The sequence below is a fragment of the Rhinolophus sinicus genome, chromosome 5 (assembly GCF_057876585.1).
Source record: "Rhinolophus sinicus isolate RSI-liver-muscle chromosome 5, RSI-T2T, whole genome shotgun sequence".
Taxonomy (NCBI): Eukaryota; Metazoa; Chordata; class Mammalia; order Chiroptera; family Rhinolophidae; genus Rhinolophus; species Rhinolophus sinicus.
This window is the reverse complement of record NC_142505.1, coordinates 14111944-14136884: the sequence shown is the minus strand read 5'-3', so window position 1 is coordinate 14136884 and position 24941 is coordinate 14111944. Positions and strand designations below refer to the sequence as shown.

The 24941-nt window shown below is 45.0% G+C and overlaps 1 protein-coding gene across 1 annotated transcript in view; it reads left to right on the top strand.

Moving 5' to 3' along the window:
* ITGA9 (integrin subunit alpha 9) overlaps nt 1-18373 on the top strand; it is a 303581-nt gene extending 285208 nt beyond the window's left edge. Inside the window, exons 27-28 of the mRNA XM_019727631.3 lie at nt 847-966; nt 13353-18373. Of these exons, the coding sequence (XP_019583190.3) occupies nt 847-966; nt 13353-13451 (219 nt within the window). The 3' untranslated portion in view covers nt 13452-18373. The remainder of the gene's footprint in view (nt 1-846; nt 967-13352) is intronic.
* The last annotated feature ends 6568 nt before the right edge of the window (nt 18374-24941 follow it).

Genomic DNA, 24941 nt, shown 5'->3' with positions numbered 1-24941 from the left:
TGAAAATCACACTTTGTAAGGGCCCCTAGATAGGTAGGCTGGATAAATAAGTGGTGTATTCACACAGTGAGATACTGTACAGCCGTGAGCATAAACATGCCACAACCTGGATGAATCTGCCAAACATAACGTGAAAGAAGCCAGACACAGGAATTCACAGTGCCGCTCCAGTCACGTTGAGGACAAAAGCAGGTGAAGCTAATCCAGGCTCTTAGAAGTCAGGGTAGTATTACCCTTGGTGGGGTTCATGACCGAAAGGAGTGTGAAGGGGACTCCTGGGGCGCTGGTCTTTTTCTTGATCTGGGTGCTGTTTCCACAGACGTGTTTAGCATTCAATTTGTAAAAATTCAGAGAGGTTAGGTACACTTTTCTCTGTATTAGCCATCAATGAATCATTAAAATTAAAAAGTAACCAACCATGCACAACCTCAAAAAAAAAAAAAAAAAGAAGAAAAAAGAAAGAAAATCTCCCTGCCAGCTATGATGATGCTAATAAGAGCACCTCCGTCTGTCAAGGGTGGGCTCCTCCAGGTGCTGTGCTGGGAAGGTCCACCTGCGTTATCCCCTTGCCTTCTCTGGGAAGGTGCTGTTCTACCCCTAGTTTGCAGATGAGAAAAATGAGGCTCAGAGAGGCAAAGTACCTCACCCAAGGTCACACAGCTAGGGAGTAGGTGTTGCTAAGAGGCCTCATTTCCATTCCCAGAGTGACTATTGTTTTGATTTGTCTTCATGTAGGAAGGAATGATTTCTGCTGTCGTTCACGCCAAATGTCAAGCCCGGGCTGGGCTCCATCGTGCTATGGATACTTCCAGTGGGAAACATTCTCACTTTTGCTTTGCCTCCTAGGTGGTCTTCGAGGCCTTGCACAACCTGGAGCCCCGTGGCTACGTCGTGGGGTGGATCATTGCCATAAGTCTGCTGGTGGGAATCCTCATCTTCCTGTTGCTGGCTGTGCTGCTCTGGAAGGTGAGTCTGGCCATCGATCACAGGTCCCTGTGGCATGCCCACCTGTGGATGCCCAGCCTTCCTGCCTTGCCAGGGTGAGAGCCTCTTGGAAGAGGATTCCTGTGGGAACCTTCATGGTGCAAGTACAACAGAGGGAGGGCAGTGTCTCCTTCAGGTGGTGAATGGAATCTTGGCTCCTTTTGAGGCCCTTCGCAGCTGCAGAGGGGACCATTTGAGAGGGAAAGCAGAAAGCTTACTCCCCCTTTTTTTTTGCCATCCCATCACTCCTGGCATAGGATGGTGGGAGCCTAACTCTAAAACTGAAGTGTTGGGAGAAACGCTGGGACTCGGGTGGTTTACCATTTGCTTAAAACAAACAAACAAGCAAACAAGGAGCTACAGAGCAACTCTATTCCTTTCCCATGTGGAATAGGAAAAAGATTTCTGTGCAGACAATTCAGGTAACTGGTATGGGCTACAGTCCTGCTGGGTAGCTAAATCCTAAGTTGTCCCACCCCATGGTGGTACACTGGTAGGTGACCCAGAGGTGTAGATTTGCCCTGCCTCCTTTACCAGGGAACCCCTGCTCATCCTTTGTATCGTGTCCCTTCCTCAAGGAGAAAGGGGCGTGCTCACCCCCAAGTCTAGGATGGTTTCTTTGCTTCACACTCTCCCCTCAGAGACCTGCAGTCCTTTTACTTCAGAGCCACTGTATTTATCAATATGGCGTCAGAGTCGTTAACTGCTGAAGGTCTGTCTGTCCCACTGAGGGTCTGTCCTTGTTCCCACTGTGTCCCAGCTCCTAGAACAGCACCAGGGACCATAACGGGGGCTTCCTGATGCCAAAGCCCTGCTTTTCCAGTGTCCAGGTTTCAGATGCAGGTGGAAACAGCTTCTCACTTTCCGAGGGAAGGATGCTTCTTTAAATTCTAATAATTAGTCTCTTTGGGATTAAAAGAAAATAATTTGTATTTATGGATCAAACATAGTAGCCTATCAATAAGAAAAACAAGTTGTAAAACACTCAGGAATCCACATCCCAGAAATAACCATGGTGAGCACAGTGTTCTCTTCTTGACCTTTTTTTCTGTAAAATAGACGTAGGCCAGGCATTCCATAGCATCTACTTATTTTTGAGTAGTATGTTAAATTTTCTAGTAATATACTTGCTATATTTTCGGGTGCAGTACCCCGAAAATTAAAGCAGTGGGTTCAATTATTAATCTGAAAAAAAGTATAATAAATACACTTTCTCCAAGAAGTCTACATACACAGGAAAAAAAACATTTTTGTTGTGCATGCAGATTGACAGGTGGACTGATGGCTTTTGTTTTAAAGATACTGCACCTGAAAAAGTGTCTGGAAGTTGAAGAAAAACGTATTGAGCGTATTACTTAAAAATAAGTTTATCTTATGTTCCATGCTTGTCGGACGTCCTGTGTACTAGTGTGCAGCCTCTTTTCCCCTGAAGACCATATTGTGAACATCTTTCCCTGTTGTTAAAAAGCTCACTTCCAGGGCTGCCTTAGGCTGCAGAGGTCTGCCGATTGCTCATCCAGTCCTCTGATGCGGGAATGTAGGTGACTCCTGGGTTCACACTTCTTTCAACAGTACATTGGTGAATGTCCTTGGAGCCAAATATCTGCAGACATCCCTCATTATGTGCTTAAGATGAAACCCTATGAATGGAATTACTGGCTCAAAAAAAATGCATATTTTAAGCCTTTTGTTACATATTGCCAGTTGCCCTCAGAAGGGGTATATCACTTCACCCGCCCACAAACAGCGTATCAAAAGTGCCCAATTTCCTCAATATTTGCCAGGAGTGGATATTACCTGTTTTAAAAAATATATTCTGCCAATTTGTTGTTTGTTTAATGTGCCAGATAGATTCTTAATTCTCCCCTTTCTTCCTGCTGAGACAGCCTCTGGTCTGTGGGTGGAGAACAAGACAGCTCAGTGTTTTGGATCTGAAAAGGCAGTCAGGGCTTTGGGGTATGTGTGTGCGTGTGTGTGTGTGTGCCTTCTGCCTTTGTATAGACTCTTGCGATGAGAGGAAATGCCGTCCTCTATGGTTGGGATAAGACAAGGACACAGACTGGGGAGCATGGTGACCATGACCCACTTTATGTCATGGAGTGCATACCCTCCTTCTGGTTACCCCACTTGGCTCTGCCACTCAGGGGTATCCCATCTCCCGAGCACATGCTTTCGCCTGCCATCTGCTTAGCTTTGCTTTTGTTATGTTTGTTTATAAAGAATGTCGTTGGCAATAGGTGGCTATCTTGGGCTGTCTTGGGGTAGCCAAGACCCTGAGGTCACCCAGCTGTGTGTAATCCAAAGAGCCAGGATCCGTGACGGCAGACATCACCCTCTGCCATGGACTGGGAGAGAGAGCAGAGTGGTGGCAGTCAGGGGCCTAAACCTAGACAAAGTCTTGCCATTCCTGAAGAGGTAGAAGAAAAGGGTCTAAAAATGCTTTGAGGAAGCTGTTGAATGATGTCAATTGGGTCAGAACAGCTGTGCTCATTGTCTAAGAGCAGTATTTCATTTCAACTAACACTGATCGAACACTTTGAACCCAACACTGGGCTAGGCACCCGGATGTAGTAGTGATTATGACTCTTCCTGCCCTTGAATGCCTCACCACTGAGCACACAGACCTGCAGACATAATTGAAAGTGGTGAATACTAGGCAGTAACTTCTCTGGAAACTGAGAAGAAGACACTATTAATCCCCCCACCCCTGTACCAGGGCAATGAAAAGGCCATAGAGTACAGTGTGGTAGATGAGGGCACGGGCTTTGCAGGGTGGCAGCTGTGGACTGGAACCCTGGCTCTTGAACTTGCCAGCTGTGTGGCCTTGGGAGAGTCGCTTATCCTCTATGACCCTGTTTCCTCCTCCGTAGAATGGAGGTCATAACATCTAGCTTGAGGAATAGAGATAACACAGGCAGATTGCTTAGCACTGCTCTCGACACATAGACGCCCTCCGATAAAAGTCAGAGGACGTTTCACAGATGAGGTGTCGTTCAAATTTGACCTTGGATTGGGTTTGAGTTTTCCAGGCAAAGAAAGACAGATGGGTATTCCATACAGAGAGAAGAATTGGTACAAAAATAAGCAGGGTTTGTGGGGAGCAGCTTGTGAGGTGTGTCAGGGGGGAGCAGTCAATGACTCACAATGAGATCAGCTACCTCGGTTGGGGTGGACCCTACTGACCAGGAGAAAGGGGAAACACAGGGGTCTGTAAGCAGAGCAGTGGTGTGACCAGATCTGTTTTAAGAGGGAGGTCTGGGCACGGCAGGGGTGAAGGCATTCTCCATGGGGGGTGAGGACCACTTTAGAAGAGGCAGGATTGTTTACCAGCTGGACTTGAGAGATCAAGAAGGAAGCAAAGGAAGCGGTCTCTCGCTGTTTTTAGCTTAGACAATGAATGGTTTCCCTTAACCAGGGCAAGGAAGGCAGGGTTTGAAGTCATCTTGGAAAAGGAGGCATTTAGTATTGGACTTTCTGAGTGTGGGTGCCTACAGGAGACTAGACGGGGCTTGACTCACTCCCACTGACCCTCGTCTAGCAGAGGGAAGGCCAACAAAAGGACATTCCTGTCACCTCACTAGCCAAGGCAGCTTTCTCTTCAGTTTCTAGGGCTGAACATACTTATCTCCGGCATCATGGAGGCCATTTCTTCCAGTTGCAAAAAAACAGAAATCCATTCACAGCCACCTAAGCAAGAGAGAATTGTAAGGATGTAAGGGTACTCATAGATCCCAAAGGAAATATGTGCTTCCAGACCCAAAAAATGTCCAAAACTCAAGGCAGACATTCTCCCTCCTCCCCTAACTCCCTTTGCCCTGCACAGTCCCTAACCACCACTCCCCTACACACCTGCACCATTCTTCTCCAAAACATACTGGTTTTCTCCACGCTTCCCTGCACCGAGGAGAAAATGGATGCGCCAGTCCCTCCAAATATACATCTCGGTGACGGCTAGCCATAGACACAGACTGAGCAGCCACCTCTAATTCCCCATTCTACAAATCTGGGAGAGAGAATCTGATTGGCTCCACTCAAGTCAAATGTCCACTTCTATCAACTGTGGCTAGAGACAAGAAGTTGTCTGGGAGAGACTCCAACTGGCCCAGTTTGGGTCATATGTCTCCCACTGATCCATACAGCTGAGGCTAGGGCAGGAGAAAGATGCAAGATGGCAGTTTGGGGTGACAGGGTAGATGGGGGTGAATCCCAGGAAAGAAGGAAATTAGGCAGATACTCCAAAGGCATTCACTCCAGCAGGGTTTCCTGGTGGTTAGTGGTGCTGATGCTTATATTGTACCAGTTAGCTATTGCTGCATAACAAACTGCCCCCAGACTGAGTGGCTTTAAACAACCAATACATCATATATTACAGAGATATGGGTCAGGAATTCACGAAGGGTTTGGCTGACTGATTCTTCTGCTCCACATGACATTGAGTGTGGTCACTCAGTAGCATTTACCTTCTGGCTGGTATGATCTGAGGAGTCCAAGGCAGCTTCACTCACATGCTGGGCACCTTGGTGAGGATGGCTGGGATGCTGGACTCAGCTGAGCCCCTCTCCCTTTCCATGTAGACTCAGGGCCTTTCCGTGTGGCCCTTCCAGCAGAGTGGTCTGACTTTTACATGATGGGAGGCTCTGAGAGAGCATGGTAAGGGCTGCCAGTTCTCTTAAAGGCTGGCCTAGAACTGGCATAGCATCACTCCACCATAAACTGTTGGTTCACGCAGGTACATGCCAGCCCAGATTCAAGGGAGAGGAAATAGACCCTGCCTGGCAGTGGGAGGACGGGCAGAACGTTTGTGACCATCTTTTATCTGCCACATTTATGATGTTCAGAAATATGGGCAGCAATTCTAATCTTTTCTTTAACAGCCACTACTGTTATCTTAAAGTAGATGAAACCTCATCTCTCTTCCATGTCATAGATAAAAATCACAGTTGAGGTCCTTTAGGGAAAAGAAAACAAAAGAGTAAACCGTGGTACAACACGCAGGTATGCACTTGTTCAGAATGAGCAGTTTCTTCAGGCAAAGCGACAATGCAGAAGGGGCTTGGCAGCGGGAGTTTCCTTAGGAAAAATGCTTTCTTAAACAGTGAACTAAATATGATGACTTTATAGGAGGTTAAAGAGGGAAAATGAAATGTAAGATTACTTGAAAGACCTACATATTCCTAAAACTTCGACTATAGCCCTCTTGCCAACTCTGATTCCTGTGTCTATAACCTAAGAACAATGCATTCCCTACAGTGACAGGCTAGTGCATAGAAATCTGTTGACAAATGGGCCTAAAGTCCTGCCTAACGTTTGACTTATATGGGAGGTCTTATTGATTCTGGCTGATTACCATATTTCCTACACAATTCCCTTCAATCTTTTCAAGAGGAAAGCCACTGAGTTATACCCAGTTGCTGCTGCTGACCAGGAAACGATTCACTAGGGCCTCTGAAGACAGGTAGGCGATTTCAAGTCCTCTTCCCTTTAGAGAGCCATGTCTCTTGCAGTTTCCTTGAGAGTAGCTCCTGATATTGCTGCCGATGGTTGCTTGCCATCACCTTCAGCTCATGAGCCAAAATGATTGTTCCGCAAAAGGTGTCCCATAAACACAAATCATGGCGTGGTACTGAAAAGGCTGTGCTAATGCGTTCTTTGAAAATCAGGCCTGCAGGTCAGCGTGCATTATTACCCTTGCAAGATGGCCAGGGACTTCATTCAGCAAACGGTATTGGGTCCCTACTAGGTAGCGGGCTCTGGGAAAAGGGACCGAGATGAATAACACAGCCTTCATTCCGTCTTGAAGACCTCTGGGAAAAACAGTTAAGTGACCAGAGATAATGGCTGAGCCCAGTACACGCTGAGAGGTGAGCAGAACTTGGCAGGTGAAGGAGTCTGTACCACCAGCTCCTGGCCCTTCCTACATGTCACTGTGGTGCTACTAACACACCCATCATTCCACTGTTTATCTAAAATAGAAACCCCTCATACGGTCATCAAATGCCTTTTCCGAGGGGAACTCCAGGCACCCTGCCTAGTGCTCAGCCACCTCCTATCCCTCTGACTCTGGGCAGACCCCGGGGCCTTCTAGAAGGTCCACCAGTTGGCATCTCAGGCACTCTTTCAGGCTTGGCGGCAGCAGACCCTGGCTCCAGTGCAAAATCCACAGCAAGGGCCCCGAGCTAACCAGACCCTTCTTCAAATACTGAAATGGATCCTAGTCAGCTTTCCCAAAGCCGGGATGTTAGCAGACACTGGGAGCCATAATTTAAACTTTATGTGCGAGGATTACAGTAGCCTGCCAAACCACCATGCAGGAAGAAAACTTTGAAATATGAAACTCTTTTAAGGGAGAAAAATCCAAATGAGTTCCCTCTCCTTTCCCTTAGCTCCTGACTGGGTTGGAAGCTGCCTGGGCCTGGTGCCTCTTCAAGACAATCAGAAAGGCCTGTTTATAGGAGAAAGTTTCATTGTTCAGAGGTACTGTAGGGACAACAACTTCGTATGTGACTTGCACCTTTAAGAAGTGCTGTCAACTCCGTAAGCCAGCCTTTGAGTCAAGTGGTGAGAGAATGGAGATTCTGGGATGTCTTTCATTTAAAAGAAAAAGCCTCATTTGGGGCCTCAGGCAGCTCTCTCCCTCCTTCGCTCTCCTCATCCCCCTCCCCCTCCCTCCCTCCCTCTGCAGTTTGCCAAAACACACAGGCCACCACTCAGTGAAGGAGAGAAACTCTGCATCCTCCCCTGCTGCTTTCAGCCAAGGAAGCTTTCCCTTCTCCCTTGTTTGCCCCTTTGCAAGCCGAGACAGCTTGGAGCAGAGGGTAGTGCCACTGCCTTGCCAGCCCTGTGACCAGTCTTTCCAGAAATCCAGGACCTGCGGGCTCTTCCCTGTCCCGAGCGATGAAGAGGCAGGCTGCAGAGTGTGTTGGCCGCCCTTTGGAAAGGACTGCCTCGAACCCTCAGCTGGGGCTGTTCCAAGAGCCTGCTGATTTAGACCGAGCTCCGGACTCCTGGTTTTTATTTGAGAGCATTACTTCTGACCTCCAGCAGAAACACTTAGAAAAATAAATCCATGAAATGGCTCAGAGAACGTGTAAGGTTTGGCAGCCCCTCTGGGGTCACTGGGGTTATCACCTTCCCCCCAACCAGGCTGTGAGAAGCCATCCTTGCTTCTCCTTCAAAGAAAAAGAAAATGCGCAGAAACATGCGCACGTGTGTGTACGCGCGCACACACAAACACCCTTCGCACTGTCTCAATTAAAACCATGTGCCAGAGACACTCGGCGGGGGCTTATTTATGTCTGGAAGTAAATATTGGGCTGATGTTGCATGGTCGACATCTCGAGATAGAGACATGCTATGTAAATAGTCAAGAAACTGCAGAGACCCATAAACATGAGGCCCTGAGTTCATCCAAACAAGGAGTGTGTCCGAGGTCCTTGGAATAGCTGCCCAGGAGGCAACCCAGAGGCCAGGGAATGAGGGGGTGGGGATCGCACAAGAGCCCAGAGGCCATGGAGTCCAGGCTAGTCCCTCACTCACCCTGGAAAGGGCTGGGAAAGAAGAAGCTGGCACTGCAGACCCCAGACCTCAGTCAGGCCTCATGCCTCCCTCATTCGGTTGATTCAGGGGAAATCGTTTTCCCTAGGATTTTTCTGGCAGCTTTTCGATACAAGTTTATATCAGAAAATGGTGTGAGTCTGTCAGGAGGGCTCAGGGAGCTGCTCTTTGGGGCTGCAGGCCCCCCGTTAGAACCAACGCAGACAACAAGCATCCTGCTCCTTCGGCTTCCAGCTGAGCAACACTTGGCTTGAGTCTGTCCTCCTCTAGGGTTTCCATGAGTGTTTCCTCTGCTGCAGACAGAACAGTTATAAACAGAGCCTCTTGCCCCTCAAGTGGCAAAGAAAGCCCTGGAAGGTTCCAGAAAAAGTGCAGGAAAACACTGACTCCATTGGATTGGAATTGAGCGTGGGGCTGCTGAAGGTCCAGCTTAAACTCAGCTCTAATCATTTCCCAGCACACTCAGTGTGGGCTCAGTTGGCAGCAAACAACGTAGGTTTGCCCGGCACTTCTCAAAGAGTTTCCCCAAAGTAGCCATAAGCACTAGCAAGAGTGAATATGTATGCCTGAGGAAGGCCTGCTGCAGGACAGAGATGTCTCTGAAGCCTTGATTTATCTTCATTTTCATGAATTTTACAATTCTTTATACTTTATAATATACCTATACTTGAATATAAAAATTGAAAACTCCGTTTTCCAAAAACTCTTGGAGAAAAATTGATCCCAGGCTACGATTCCATGCCCTGTGCCTTCCTAGTGTGAGTCCTGAGTCCACAGCTGTGTGCCCCACAGGCTGCAGTGCTGAATTTGCTTCGGGGATTAACACAAAAAGCTGTCACTGTGTTTCAGGGATGGAAGATGTCTGAGAATGCCATGGGTCTCTTGGGCAGAGACAAAGACACTGGGGTCCAAAGTGAGAAAATGACCTGCCCTGTAGCCAAGAGGTAGTTAAACGGACCGTGAGCAGTAATCAGGACTCTGGGCTCCCCATGCCACATCTCTCTCATACAGCTCCTCTGAATAGGCCCTGTGGCACTGGGCAGGCCTGGTGTGACACGGGTGTTTGGGGGCCATTGCTTGGCAAACTCAGAGCCTGGACTGGGGTTCTATATCAAAAGCCAATACCAGGCTCTAAACAAAGGCATAAAGGTAGAATTAGTTTGATCATGCGAGAAACAAAGTTAGTTTGACAGAGCCACTACTAGACTATACGCACCTTTGTGCAAACTCGTAAACAGCACCCCTTCCCTCCAGAAGCTTTACTTCCATCTGTCAGAAAATTGAGAGCATCTACTGATTTTGCTAGAAAAAGACACTCTACTGACATCTGCTGGAAAGCAGTTGTAATAAACTTACACATCTTTGATGTGACTGGCACCCCTGCCCCACTTTTATGCAGTGCACAACCTGCACTACTGTACCCTGCACTCCCTAACCATGAGAGTGGACTGTTTTAAGAAATAGTCTTTGGCTCCACAGAAGGAGGAAAAACATCAGTGGCAGCTCTAACCTTCCCTCTAGAGACTACACTGAGATTCTGCTGGGAACAGGGCTCTGGAGACCCTGCGATGTTGGAGTAGGGCACAGAGTTTGCAAGGCTGTTTCTGAGAGCAGCTCTGCAGTTACTGCCAGTGGGGGGAGGTGACTGTAGGACTAATACTGACAGCACTGCACTTGAGAGAGAGGAGCTCGCTTCTGGGTGCCTGCAGGGGATGACAGCACCCTCATTTTTTGGTAACAAATATGACACACTGAGTAAAACATGAGCACGTGAGAGCCACATCTGAGAATTAGTCCAGGTGCTCTGCATCCTTGCTAGATTGCTTGTGCCCTGTGTCAAAGCCTTACGCTAGCAGAGCTGTGAGAAAGCGAGCCAGCTTTTGTCCTTCCTAGAGATGAACAAGGAAAGTCCATTCAGCAGGATGAGGCACAGGGATGCTTTTTATATCTAGAATCCTGTCTGCTGCCCCTCTGCCACTCTTCCTGTGGGTGTTGATTGATTCAGTAAGTACGACAAAAAAACACGGAGTCCTGTATCAGTTACCTCATGCTGTGTAACAAACCACGCCAAAGTCTTGTGGCTTAAAAGCAACAACCATCTATAGTTCTGTGGGTTGGACTGAGTTGAACAGGGCAGCTCTCCAGTCTCGGCTGGACTCACACGCACACCTCCAGGCAGTGGGGGGTTGGCAGGTCTAGGAGAGCCCCAGATGGGTGGACTCTTATCTTTCAGCAGGCTAGACCAAACTCGTTCACATGGAGGCCAGGCAGGGTTCTGAGAGAGTAAGCAGAAGTTTGCAAGGCCTCTTGAGGTCTAGGAGCGGAACTGCCACAGATTCTCCTCCATTGCATCCAATTGTCAAAGCAAGTCACAGTGCAGATTCAAGGTGTGGAAAAGAGACCACCTCCTGATAGGAATTGCTGCCAAGTCACGTGGTTAAGGGCATGGATACAGGGGGAATGAAGGATTGTGGGCATCTTTGCAATTCATCACCTGTGCCAAGTACACATGAGACACTGAGCTCTGGGGATAAAAAGCACAAGTCCGGCCTTCAAGGAGTCCTAAGACAAATGGGAACAATAAGAAGGGAGCAGGCAGTTAAAATTCTGCTTGATTAGTGCCATGGTAGAGATACGTTACTTCTCTGGACTTGACAGTGAGTAACCTGGGATTACTGAAACATGACACCATCGGCAGGGAGAGTTATGTGCTGAAGAATTGTATTTCCATATCATATCCAGCCTTATATTCGTGAGTATGTTCTCCTCGGCACTGAAGGGGCACCAGGCATATTTGCCTGGCCACCCACATCTTTATCTTTAAAGAATGATAATTCAAGTAGTAGCTTCTTAGTTATACATTTCCATGAAGACTTGGGTTGCTTTTTGGCCTTCTGTGGGTGTGCTTTGAGGGCAATGACAAGGACCTTTTTCTAATTATCCAGAACATTCAGGCCAAGCCTCCTTTCCATATCCCTTACAGAGGGGAGAAAGTGGTAGGGATTTGAGGAGAGAAAGTGTATGTGTGAGAGTGTCAGAAAGTGACATTCTGGCAGATGCGATCTTATGCTGAGACCAAAATGCCAGGGCTGAAAACACTAGAAACTCAATGTCTGCTTATGAGACTGGCCATGAGGAATGAAGCTCAGAACACGGACCCTTGCCAGTCGTTTTAAGAAAGCTTCTACCCGCAGTCATTCAAACTGCATCACCCCGTTGACTCTACTCGGAGTGAACTCTCAGGATTCCTTGGCAATGTGGGTGATGTTTCCTGGCAGCTCTCTTGATAGTTGTCATCTTTGGCTCTGCCAATAACCCCCTTTTGGGGCTAGTGGTACAGCAAGACAATTCCTGGGCCCCAGTTGCTTTCCCTCTGGGGGAGCCCATACCATCAGATGACTGGATGGTTGGCTCCCAAAGGAGCATGAAGACTAAGGCACAGAAAACAAAGAAGTTAGATGTGCCTCCGAGAGCTGGGTTTGCCTGCTGATTTTCTTAGGTTTATCTGGGCATTCCCTGTTGAAAGCAGACTGTAAAGATTGCTAGTCTTGAGCATTTTCAAATATGACCCCAGGGATTATAAGCTAATGACGGTGTGGTACCACAAGCCTGCCGTGCAGCAGACCTGCCAGCTGCAGACCACGTGCGTGTGTCTGTTTGAATTCCTCTGCTCAAGGGGATTGAAAGGAGGAGTTGAGGGCAGGTCATTTATTTGGACGGTGACCTCAGGAAACACTGATCGGAGCAGGGAAGCGAGACAGGGAAGAGAAGGAAGCCAACAAAGGATGTGTCAAGCTGGTTAGCACTGTGTGCAAATTCTCCTGGGAAGCTGGAAAGACGGTATCACACCTAAGAAGAGAGGGAGCTGGAGTATACCCAGTGCGGTCAGTCATGCTTAGCAGTAAATGCAAGGAGGGATGTCTGACTTCAGCTACAGACACCACTAATGCTGGTGAGCAAAGGACAAGAGATTCCAGGTCCCCCTGAGCATGGGAGAAAAGGTCAGCTTTGGGCTCCAAAAAGTTGCTTCAATACCCGGCGGTAGTGCCTGTGACGATTGTGAGAAAAGCTAAAAACTCATCTTACTATATGTGAGAAGCCATAAGACCTCAGAGGGGAAGGTCTTTTCAGAACCAGACTAAAGGAAACTGCCATTCTGAGTCCGGATGAGACACCAGTTCCAGGAGAGTACATGCTGCCGGATGTGGTGCATTTACAGCTTGAGTGTCACAGGTTTGGGAGAAAAATGTAGAGGACAGCAAGGTAGAATGCAGACCTGCAGGCACTTTCCAAAGCCTATTATGTGAGAGCAGCAATTATCAAATTATTCTACAATGGCTACCAGCTCTAGGATAGTAATAGGTTTATCAAAAGCCAAATAAGCTCAGGAAACGTCAAGCCCCTGAGTTTCGTAGATCCTTTACTAAGGGTTTATTAGATCCTTCACTGTTCTACTGTGCATTGCGAATCTCTTAAAGAAAGAAAGACGGCAGTATTTCCCAAACTTATTTTGACCATAGAACCCATTTTACAAGGACCCCCAAGCACCTTGGAATAACTCTCCATAACTAGTGTTCCCTAGCACACAGTTTGGGAAACACTCCACGGGAAGCACTTTACAAGGCACAGTCATGCATTTTGAAAAGAGGCTACACAACATGCTCTTTCTAAAGCAGTCAAATCTGAGGAGTTTTCCAAGCCTTCCCAGCACTGTGAGTATAGGTCACGCCTCCTCCTCGGCCAAGCTGCCTGCCAATCAAAATGGCTGATTCTTTAGCGTTCCTAACCCGACTTATCCTCTCTCTGCCTTTCAGATGGGCTTCTTTCGCCGAAGGTACAAAGAAATTATCGAAGCTGAGAAGAACCGGAAAGAGAACGAAGATGGTTGGGACTGGGTCCAGAAAAGCCAGTGACCTGCCACACCAGTCACGTGACCCAATCATGTCACCTGTCGTCCTTGATCTTTGTATCTTCCATATTTGGAAGAAAGAATCTTCTCCAGATTTTTCGGAGGCCCCACTGATGCTGTTCTCATCCTCATTCTATCAAGCCCAGGTGCCAACCTGAGGCAGCCACTCTGGCCCGGTCACATGACTGGAGCCACCACCACTTCCTTTTAAGGATGAACTCTGAACTTTGGAAAGCAAGCTACAGAGCCGAGCAATATTTATGGATGCAACATGCGTGGTCAACCCTCAGGGGAAAACTGTTACCTAAAAGTATTTTTATAAATATAAGCCTTTTATACTGATTATGTCTTTATATTTGTATCGATGTTTTATTATTTCTATTAAATAGTTATATAATTCACTCAAGCACTGATATCTGGCCTGAAATCTTGGAAACACATCTACATTCATATAAATTTTAAAGGATAAAAATCTTATAGTTCTTTGGAACTTGCTGTTAAAATAGACTTGCCGAAAAAATACTCTGAAGAGACCTCATGTAATGAATGCACCCAACTGGCAGTGCTGCATATAAACTGTGGTTGTGACAGGACCCCTAAGACATTTCACACCCTTATTGCCTGGAGTCAAGTTTGAACTAATGTGCTAAAGAACTATGAGTTTTTTCATATGTACCTTTCATTGGAAGATTCCCAACAGGAATTTGGATGGAAAAACCTGATTCCTCCCAACAAGTCTGCTCTGCATCACCTCTACCCAGCAGACATCTCACCCTCCTTCCCCCTGGATTAATACAAGAGAGCTTGGAGCAACGCCAGTCGGTCATCTGGTAAACCTCAGAATGGCATCTCATCCTGGACATCATGCATCAGAGTCCACATACCACAAGGACTAAATCAGTGCCCACTGAGCAAAGACTTGTGTCTGAATGCTGTGATATGTTGCCTTTTCATGGTCATTTGAGTTCAGAGGTCTCCATTTCCCCATCACTCTTGCTGTCCCAGTGAATGGTAATTGCAGATTCCTTCCCAGAGATGACCATTCAACCTGTTCTTATTTTGTTTATTTTTTTTTTTAATTGGGGAACAGTGTTTTTCCAGGACCCATCAGCTCCAAGTCAAGTCATCGTTTTTTTCAATCTAGTTGTGGAGGGTGCAGCTCACTGGCCCATGTGGGAATCGAACTGGTGACCTGGGTGTTATGAGAACTGCGCTCTAACCAACTGAGCCAACTGGCCACCCAACTTGTTCTTATTTTTTTAAATAGTCTTTTCAGTAGGTTCCCCAAAAAGCAGACCCCAAGACAAGGATCTGCATACAAATAACTTATTAAGGATGTGTTCCCAGGGGACACCAGTAAGGGAGTGAGGGAAGCAGGACAGGGAAGGAAGGAAGCCAGGTGAGGGTGCCATTTCAGAGAATGTCCCATGGAGGTCACTTCAGCCTGACCCTGCAGGGGAGCTCTGGAGGGTAAGTTAGTCTCAGAGTTCCCTAACCTGAGGCAAGGGAGCTAAATTTTCATGTTCTTGCATCCCGGGGAGATGTAAACTTTTTGCTCTCAGTTCTTACTGATAAAATGGCTCCAGTAGCTCAGGGGTAGTCCTCTAAAAGAGAGCTACAGGTATACCCCCAACCTGGGGAGGCATACAGAAATGATGCAGGGGGATCAGGGCATAGCCCTAGCATCGTCCCCAACCCCATATATATGAATGATGAATCATGGTCTTTAGTATCCAAGCTTTCTATTTAACAGTTTATTACCAGATGCACTGTGCTGCCCAGTTTTGAGCACATTGTGACTTTATAAAAGGACAATGAGATGATGACTGTAGCATACTCAGCACTGTACCTCGGGACAGTGAACGAACACTCAATAACTGTTAGCAGCTCTGGCTGTTGTTACCACTGCTGGATAACCCTCTAATAAGAAAAAACACACGTGGCTCCGAGCAGGGTCTGACAGAGTCCTTCGTGGCTGATTAGAACCTGCTGAAGCCCCGGGTACCTACAGATGGCATCAAATGGGAATGAAACAAGAAACAAGATGAAGGATCTTTGTTATAGGGCCTTGTTTACTGGAAGCTCACATGTTGGGGGTCTGTGAACATTGTTGAAAAGACACAGAACTCAGCTTCAAGGGAGACAGGTTTTCTATACAATTGGCTCATACTTGCAAACATATCTAAAGTTTTGGCAAATTCTTGAGGATGCTGGGCAGTTGCGAACCTGGTGTGGAACGTGTGTGTCTTTTCATGTCTTGTTATGCAGTTGACTCTGAGGCAGGAAGATAACGACTCCTGCTTCCCTTCCTGCTGAATATGGGGAACAGACAACAAAAGCCAGAGGGCCAATGGCAGGGACGCGGCTGATCTTAGAATGAAGTCAGGGATGTTGCAGCAACAGAGAGTTGGAGGCACAGAGGTAACTATAAGGCAGAGAAAGCAGTTCTCGCTCGGAGTTCACCTGTGACTTTTATCCAAAGTAATCAAAGCAGTCTTGAGTGGGTTTTAGTCAGTCATTTAAAGGCTATTTATGGGGCCCCTGCTGCGTGTCAGGCAGTGTACTAACTGCTAGAGATTCCCCAGAGAACACCACAGGCAAACCTTCCTGTAATGGAGTGTAGAGCGTGGATTGCTTTATGAAACCCCATTTGCAGCTTTCCTTTGATGGGCTCTTGTTCATTGTGTCGTGTTGTCCTTTAATAAACCCCCTAGAATTCTTAGGTGGCAGGCCTGGGACAGCTCCATCAGCCCTTTGGCCAAATGCATTTTAGCCACTAACTAGCCTTCTGCAAGGGGTGCAAAGGCATTGGTAATGGTGTGGAAGGGTGACCTGCAGACCGGCAGTCTGCCAGCCCGAGGGGAAAGCCTCATTTCAACACAGGCAGGCTCCCGTGGGGAGTTTCAGAGGGTGGATCCATTTGCTTCTGAAATGTCAGACCCACGTGAGTCATCACGTACCCAGGAGGTCACGAAGACTTCATAAGGCAGTGTTTAAGAAAATCATACTTGGCATCAGCAGGAGCAAATACTGGCAGATACCCCAGGAACCTGTTTGGGAAGGATGGTCCCTCTGCTTGTCCGATCATGCTGCGTAGCAGGTGGGGCTACAGGCACCGGGCTTGTGACCAGTTAGCGCAGAGGTAGAGAAAGAAGCCCAACACATTGTTAACGCCTCCCAGTTTGGGCATTTTGCCAGCCCCACCCCAGGTCAGAAGGCCTAGTAGGCTCTCAGGGGGAACAGATGGGGGAGTTGTGTCTGTGTTCCTTCTCCAGAATTTTCTTTTACAATTCCACAGTGCGTTCCTGTTTCCACGCTTCCACGGGCTCACTGTGGAATCCTAGAAGCTGCTCGTTTGCACAGCGTTATTTCAGTCGGCTTCAGCTTCTTGTTGTGTATTCACTATGGTTTTAACCAACTGTCAGAAGGATTGAGATACTTCTTAAATATGAAAAAGGACATTTGTAGAAATTGAGTAAAAGCATGGCCCCGTTTTCAAAAGTGATTCACTTATGCTCAATTTACCTGGGACTCACCAGTTTGGAATATCCGCAGAGTGAGTCCTGGACATGTCACAAGGAAGAGACCTTGAAGTTTAGGAACAAGGAGGCACTAGAAAAAGTGAGTGGGCCCACGGGCTTCCTGGCCACTGCTAGGCACACATCTGGAACCACTTACCACCGAGGTTACCGAGGCTTTCCCAATCAGTTCAGGAAAATCCCATCCACGTCACCAGAAGTACAGTGGTACCTCGGTTTTTGAACATAATCCATGAGTTCTGAAACGTTCAGAAACAGCTGACAGCGAGGCCTCAGGATCTTGCACTCAGCAGAAGCCATGTGACATGTTCGACTTCTGAGTCGTGTTCGAAAACCGAAGTGTTTACTTCCTGGTTTACGGCGTTCATAAACCAAAATGTTCGTCAACAGAGACGTTCGAAAACCAAGGTACCACTGTATCCTGAAATTTGGTAAACGTTGTAGAAAATCCAATAGAAAGTCCTTTTTCACCAAGTCGTGTGTAGCCTACTGTCCTTGAGCCAAAGGCAAGGAGGTTAAGAACAAACAAAACCAGCAGGTCTCCTGGGAACATTTGGGACCTGTTTTCAATACGAAGCATAGTGGGTCCCTCAAGTGATATGCATGCTGTATGCTACCTGTTCAACCCTAGTAATTTTTTTTAAAGGTTACTACTTTTATTTTTGGATAAGGCATTATGCCCAGGTGAATGCAGTTATGCACAGGGTACATATGAAACACAGATCTGGTAAAATCTACATGCACCTGATTCAAACTCCCCAAAATCTACAGGCACTGTGAAGGATTATAATACAGGGGAAATGGCCCTTTAGCAAACAATAGGCAGAAAAGTGTCATTTTGGAAATGCTCCAATATACAAGGTTTTAGCTGATGTTTTCTTCTGCTGTACAGAGCAATACTGTACACAGTGGATAATATTTTCTGAAACAAAGAATGTCTGAAGGAAGAATCCAGACCCAGTAGGGCCAAAGTGAACCTTCTAGAATGCCTTCTAGTTTTCAGCACATTGTGGGGATAATGAATGCATTTCCCACATGGTGCAATGCTTTATAGCACCATGATCTAGATTTCAGACTTTATTAAGGTTTTTTGTTGTTGTTGTTTTTAAATTCTGATGTGCACGGTGTGACTGGCAGAGTGAGTTTCAAAGCTTTAAGAGTGATTAATCGCATGGCAGGCACCCACGCTAACTTCACTTCCAGAACTTGACTGATGCATCCATGTACATTTCCATTGAGGAGTTTTGGTGGGAGGGTTTGTTCCTCCTCATGAAGTCACGTGTATTTAAAAAAGTCTATGCAGTCACTTCTAATTCACTTGCACTGTTTGGGAAATGCAGGTTTACAAAAATACATGTTTGGAATAAAAAAAAATGGCTGCAAATGATTCAGGAGTTCGGTCTAAAATGTCTTTGCTAATGAAGAGCTTGAATCTGTTTAGGATGTTGAAGAATGGGGGTTCGGTATAATACAACATGAGCACTAAAGTGCGTGTATAAGTCCATCTAATTGCACATGAACCACCCACTCATGTGGCTGAACTGTCCTCCATCTTTGGCCTCCGCTCAATGGCCATCATTTTCTCTGTGCATCACCAACCTGCCTAGGACCACACTTGGGACCTTAATCTTAAGACAAATGTGCCCAAATTAAGTGGAGTGCATTCCTCATTGCTAGCACCCTGCTTCCACATGCATCCACCAGTCACTAAGCATTTTCCCAGAAGCATTTTGGTCGCACTCTTACACGTTTACAAATATTATATTCTCTTTGAATTTTCATCTCCTCCATCTGTCTAGTTATGTCCCTGTTCTCATCTCAAATGTTCATTTTTGTGTTTTTCACTTTTTTTCCCTAGATGAGACTAACAAAGATATACCTCTTTTATTGGTCTTTTTCAAGAATAAGCTCTTAGTTGTACCAATCAAGTCTACTGGTTTTTGCTTTCTATGTCGTTAATTACTGCTCTTATTAAAATTTATTTTACTCCCTGATGGTTAAACTTCATACACATACCTATACACCACACAGTATATGGGGGATACACACCAAGGGGTTAAAAATGGTTGTCTTTAGTAGATGGGATTATCAGTGTTTTTGCTTTTTTTGTTTTGTTTTTATTGGTCTGAATTTCAGTTTTCTGCAGTGAGCATGCACTTCTTTTGTAACAATGAAGCATATGCAACTTATTTTTTAAACAAAATTACGTCGGGGAGAGTATGAATGGCTAAGCCAAAAAAGATGCCAAATTGTAGGTCTAGAAAGGAAGAGATTTGTTTGCAGCAAAGAGCACTGATAAGCCTGGTGCTTAGGACAATGGTCCAGTCAGTCATTTCAAGCATTGTCATTCCAGATGCTTCCTGGCTCAGCAAAACCTGCGACCATCACTAGTGCTAATTAAATACACTTCTCTAAGGTTGCCCAGCCTGTTTCCCTAAGCCAGAAAAGGCCTTGACAAACTCAAAGGAGTCAAAAGAGAAAAAATTAACAGACAGAAGAATCACCAATTAGTAAAGTCTGCCTCCATTCAATCAGGAGTTTTTCAGTCCACCAGATTACCTTGGACCCCTAAAGTCAGTCTATTCATCGGTTACTGTGCTTAGTAATAAAATTAGTGTAACTGCTTACTTAGAGCTCTGTTGACACTATCAAATTGAGGGGTAGCTCTCCATCAGCAAAGCCACCTGCCCCTGAGATTGTGTTCTTTCATTCAGTGTTCCCATCTAACTAAAGTAGGTACCACAAGGTATCACCAGCTCTGTGCTGAAATCTGAGGCTGTGCCATCTGGGCCTCCGGCCTAACCTCTGCTTTGCCTCAAAGCCTAGTCCAGGTTATTTTATACTTTATTTGATAGCATTCTTCTATAATTGAAAAAAATTTTTAAATTAAAATAAATCTCAATAGAGCCATGACTACTACCCTTTGAAGACACTGAACAGGTGAAGAAGCAGGAGGCATTTAAAAAGGATCTCCAGGAAACCTTTCTCCTAAGAAATGGCAGATTAGGGGGAAATGGAATTATCTCCAATTCAACATCTAATCAGAACCCACCCTATAGGTTAGGAGAATATTTGGCTCCATATAATAGAAAAATCCAAAATAGCAATGGTTGAAACATGACAGAAGTGTGTTCCTCTCTCAAGAAGGAGACCAGAAGTGGGTCATCAAGGTCTGGTATAGCAGCCTCCTGGAGCACCGGGATCCCAGCTCCTATCTTTCTAGGCATGTGGCTTCCATCCTTAAAGTTGCCTCATGGTCCCAGATAGCTACCAGGGTACCAGCCATCATGTCCACATTCTTAAACCAACAGTAGAGGAGAAGGATAAAATGACACATGCCCCCTACCTTTCAATTTTCCCGGAAGTCACGTACAACAGTGGTCAGAAATTCATCATATAAATGTACCCACCCTCAAAGGAGGCTATGGAATGTATTATTAAAGAATAAGAATACAAGTACATATTGGAGAAAACTGACAGTTGCCATACCCACCATGTATAAAATACTCAGAATATAGCTGCCTCAAGCCATAAGCATGTATCCTTCAAATCCTAAATCTGACTGGATACAGGGAAGACAAAACCTTTATTTAGGGTGAGGGTGGGAATATCAGGTACACAGAGTTAATCATATTCGTGTCCATCTAAAGCCCCTTCTTGTTTTGTTATTTTTTTCTCCTTTATCCATCCCCATCCCCTCTCTCCTAGAGACACCAATATAATGAATTGAATATACATCCTTAGAAACGTATGTACCTAGTACTATTTTGTGTGTGTCACTTAAATGGTATTGAACCTAAGAGCTCATTCTGTGTTTTACTTTTTAAGGCTGTATTCATGTTGCTGTGTTTACATCCAGTTCATTGTTTCCAGCTGTAGCACTAATATTCTACATTGTTTCCACTGCATTTAGCTTCTCCAGCCCCTCTTTAGGAGACTCTAGCTGCTTCCTGCTGCAATGAATACCCTCTCCTATGTCACCTTATGGACCTGAGTTAGAATCGCTCTTGGTATATGTTACATATATTGCATCTGAAGGTGGTGACATTTTCATTTGGATTGAAGGTGTTTGATAGCCATACAAACACATCTCTTCATTTTCTTATTAGCCATCGGGGTTTCCTCTTCTGGATTGATTTCACCTCCTGAAGTACCCTCTCCACTTGAGTTCCAGAATAACACACACTGCCACCTCTCTGGCCACTTCTCAGCCCCCTTTGCTGGTTCCTGCTCTTCTTCCCAGCCTTTCAATGTCAGAAGAGCCCAAGCTCTGGCCTCGGAACTCCTTTCCACATGTACTCCTTGGGGATCCCATCCAGGCTCCCGGCTTTAAATGTCACCACAGGACCCAACCGTGTGTCTCCAGCCTGGACCTCTCCTCCAAATTCTAGACTCACGTAGTCTCCCACCACTCAGCTAGACCACAGGCCTCTCCAAGTTGGTCAGCATGTTCAGAAGTGAAATGCTGCCATCCCATTCAGAAAATGTCAGCTTCATTGTTCCACTTGCTCTGGCCAAAAGCTCTGTAGTCATCCTTGGCTCATCTGTCTCCCACCCTACAGCTAATCCATGAGATAGCCCTGCCAAGTTTACTTTAAAAGTAGATATGGAATCTGACGATGTCTCACCAGCTGGCAGGGTTTGTGTTGCTTCTTTGCTCAAGCCTGCCAATGGCTCCCATCTCACTCAGAGTAAAAGCTCCACCCTTTGGGGCCACAGATGATCTACCCCCCACCCACTATCTTGCCTTGTTCACAGCTTTACTCAGAAGACTTAGAAAAGCACGTAGCACGTAGAGGTGCTCAGTAAATATTTGTTGAATAAATGAATTTAGTTTTTCTAACTTCTTAAAATGAGCGCTCAACTCAGCAATTTTCAGTCTTTTTTTTTTCTATAATGTACATTTAAGGTTATACAGTTCCCTAAATCTGTGCCCCACAGATTAATGCAGATATGCTTATTTTTATTATTCCATTCTGAATATTTTCTAGTTTCTCATGATTTCTTCTGTGCCTCATGAGTTATTTAGAAGTACAAGTATGTTTCTTACCCTGTTTCCCCGAAAATAAGACCTAGCCAGACAATCAGCTCAAATGCATCTTTTGGAGCAAAAATTAATATAAGACCCAGTTTTATATTATATTATATTATATTATATTATATTATATTATATTACACTATACCCGATCTTATAGTAAAAAAATTAATTTTTGCTCCAAAAGATGCATTAGAGCTGATTGTCTGGCTAGGTCTTATTTTCAGGGAAACATGGTAATTTCCAAACATGGGATTTTCTTTTCCTCTAGTTTGCTAGTAATTTTTTATTTAATTGCATTGAGGTCAGAAACAGTGATTATTACACTTATCATTTGGAATTCGGTAAGACTTCCTTTATGGCCCAATGCACTATTTTTATTTTTGCTCCATGCGTGCTTAGGAAGAACGTAGCCCCTTGCAATGTAGGTAGGCTGCATTGTTCTATAGATTTCTGTGACATCCAACTTGTAAGTCATGTTGGTCCAGTCTTTTAAATCCTGACTTATCTGCTTGATCTATCAGTTGCTGAGAGAGGTGTCTTGAAATCTCCCACCTTCAATTTGAAGAGAGGGTAGGTGGAAAATGCTGGGGCATGAGCAGTGAGGGCAGCATGTATGCTGACCCCTGGCTCTCAGCTTCCCACAAGAGGGGTGTTTGTGCTGGAATGTGGCTCGAAGCATCATGGATCATGCTCTAGGAAAGGAAACCCACCTGCCTTGTATGGGGCTAGCAAAAGAGCCTCCTTACAAGTGGCGAGTCGAGGGGATACACGCTGAGCTGGGGTGACAAATGTTCAGGGAAGTTGCATATCCGTGATGGTAATACCTGTTGCTAATATCTGGGGAAGTACGGCTATGAAGTAGCCTTATCCTGGGACTACGGGTGGCATCTGGCCCTTTTTAACTCATTGCCATGGCAACTTTGAGAAGCTTCTAGGATCATTCAGACACAATCCTGTCTCTCTCTCCACATCCATTATGGCTGCAGATGTTTCTTTATCTCCTTTCAGTTCTGTCCTCTTTTGCCTTTTATTTATTTATTTAGGCCTGAGGCTATTTTATTAAGTACCTAAAAGTTTAGAATTATCTTTTCCAGATGAAATTAAACATTCTATCATCATGCAGTGACCTTCTTTAACTCTGCTAACACTTTCTTGTCTTAAAGTCCATTTTGGTTAGTATTCGCACAACATATATCTTTTCATTCTTTTACTTAAAGCCTTTCTATATCCTTAGATTTTGGATGTGTCCCTTGTAAACAGCATATAGCTGGTTTTCAAAATCCATTCTGGCAATGTTCTCTTTCCATTTTACTGAAACCTTTAGTTTATACTTACTGTTATAATGAAATAATCGGATTTATTGCCATTATCTTATTTTGTCAGGGTTTTTATTGTCTATCTTTTTATGTTTCTTTTTCTCTCCTTTCTTTTCTATATTTTCACATCCCATTCTTCCCTTCCATTCGTCCTTCTTTTTGTATTCTTTAAGTGGATGCCCAGATACCTTAAGACTTGAAGATTTACCATAGTTTGCTTGTTTAACATACCTCAGGCTAAAGTTAATTACTATCTCTTCACGTATTTTAATTTTATACTTTAGCCTCGTAAGTCATTGGTCTTAAGGTTTTCTGCAGTAAATGTTTGTCTCGATTTGCCCATGTATTTGCCATTTTCTCTGCTTTTCATTGTTTCTTGTGTTCCGATCTTTCTTCCTGGGGTCAGTTTCCTTGTGCCTACTGCGTCCTTTAGAATTTTCTTTAATGACAGTCTGCTGATGGCCAGTGACTCTGTTTTGTTTTATTTGAAGCTGTCTTTAATCTGCACATATGCTTAACTGTTTGCTGGTATAGAATTCTAGACCTGCAGTTATTTTCTCTCAGTGGATGAATATGTCATTTCATGTTCTTCCGGTTCCTGTCGTTACAGTTAAGAAGTCAACAGTCTGCCCATTCATCACTCCTTCAAAAGGGCTCTGTTTTTTCTCTCAGGCTTCTTTTGAGATTTTCTCTGTTTTTGTGCCCTGAAGTTTCACTCTGATGTGTTTGTTAGGTGGGATTTCTTTTATTTATTCTGTTTGGAGATTTGCTGGGCTTCTGCGGTGAGCTGTCTTCCGTCAGTTCTTTCCATCTCTTTAAATATTATCCATTCTCCATTCTCGCTTCTCATTTTACAAGTGTAAGCATTAAACCATCTCACTTTATCCTTCCTGCCTCTTTATCTACTTTTCCTATTTTCATCTCATTGTCTCTCTCTCTACAGCATTCCAGCCTGTTTTTTTGCATCGGCTATCTTTTCTGCTGTGCCACATCTGCTTTTAGAATTATTTATTGAGATTTTAGTTTCAATTATATTCTTATATCTAAAAGTTTTATTTGGTTCTCCTTCAAATAGGGTTGGTAGCTCCTTGTATTTTCTTATTCACTGCATTGTAATTTCATGTTTCCTTTATTTCTTTAAATATGATAATCCTAGTTAGTTTCTATTTTGTGTCTTTAAAGTACCATAAAATTTTTATTGCTCTGTTTCTGCTTCCTGGGTTTTTTTCCCTGAGGATTCTCACTCATGGTGCCTTGTTTCCTTGTGTAACTTAGTGGTTTTTTGTTGCTCAGTTGATTGGATTTTGTTGGTCTGTATGTTTTTTTACTGTTAGCTGCTTATTTTTCTTGGAAAATTATCTGTGATAATTCATTGATGTCACATCCCATGCGACGAGGGTTGTGGGGAGCGAGGAGGGCCGTGCAGGGTTAAGAAAAGACAGTACCATGAATAGAGTGAAGCAGCATCAAGGACTGAGAGCGCCCGAATAGTGCCAATGCATTAGCTTTTATTAGTTAGGTGGCGAAGTAAAGGAGATAAAGCTTGTCAATCTCAAGATCTGTGAATCCCATACATCATAATAGGAAACTGATTCAAGCCA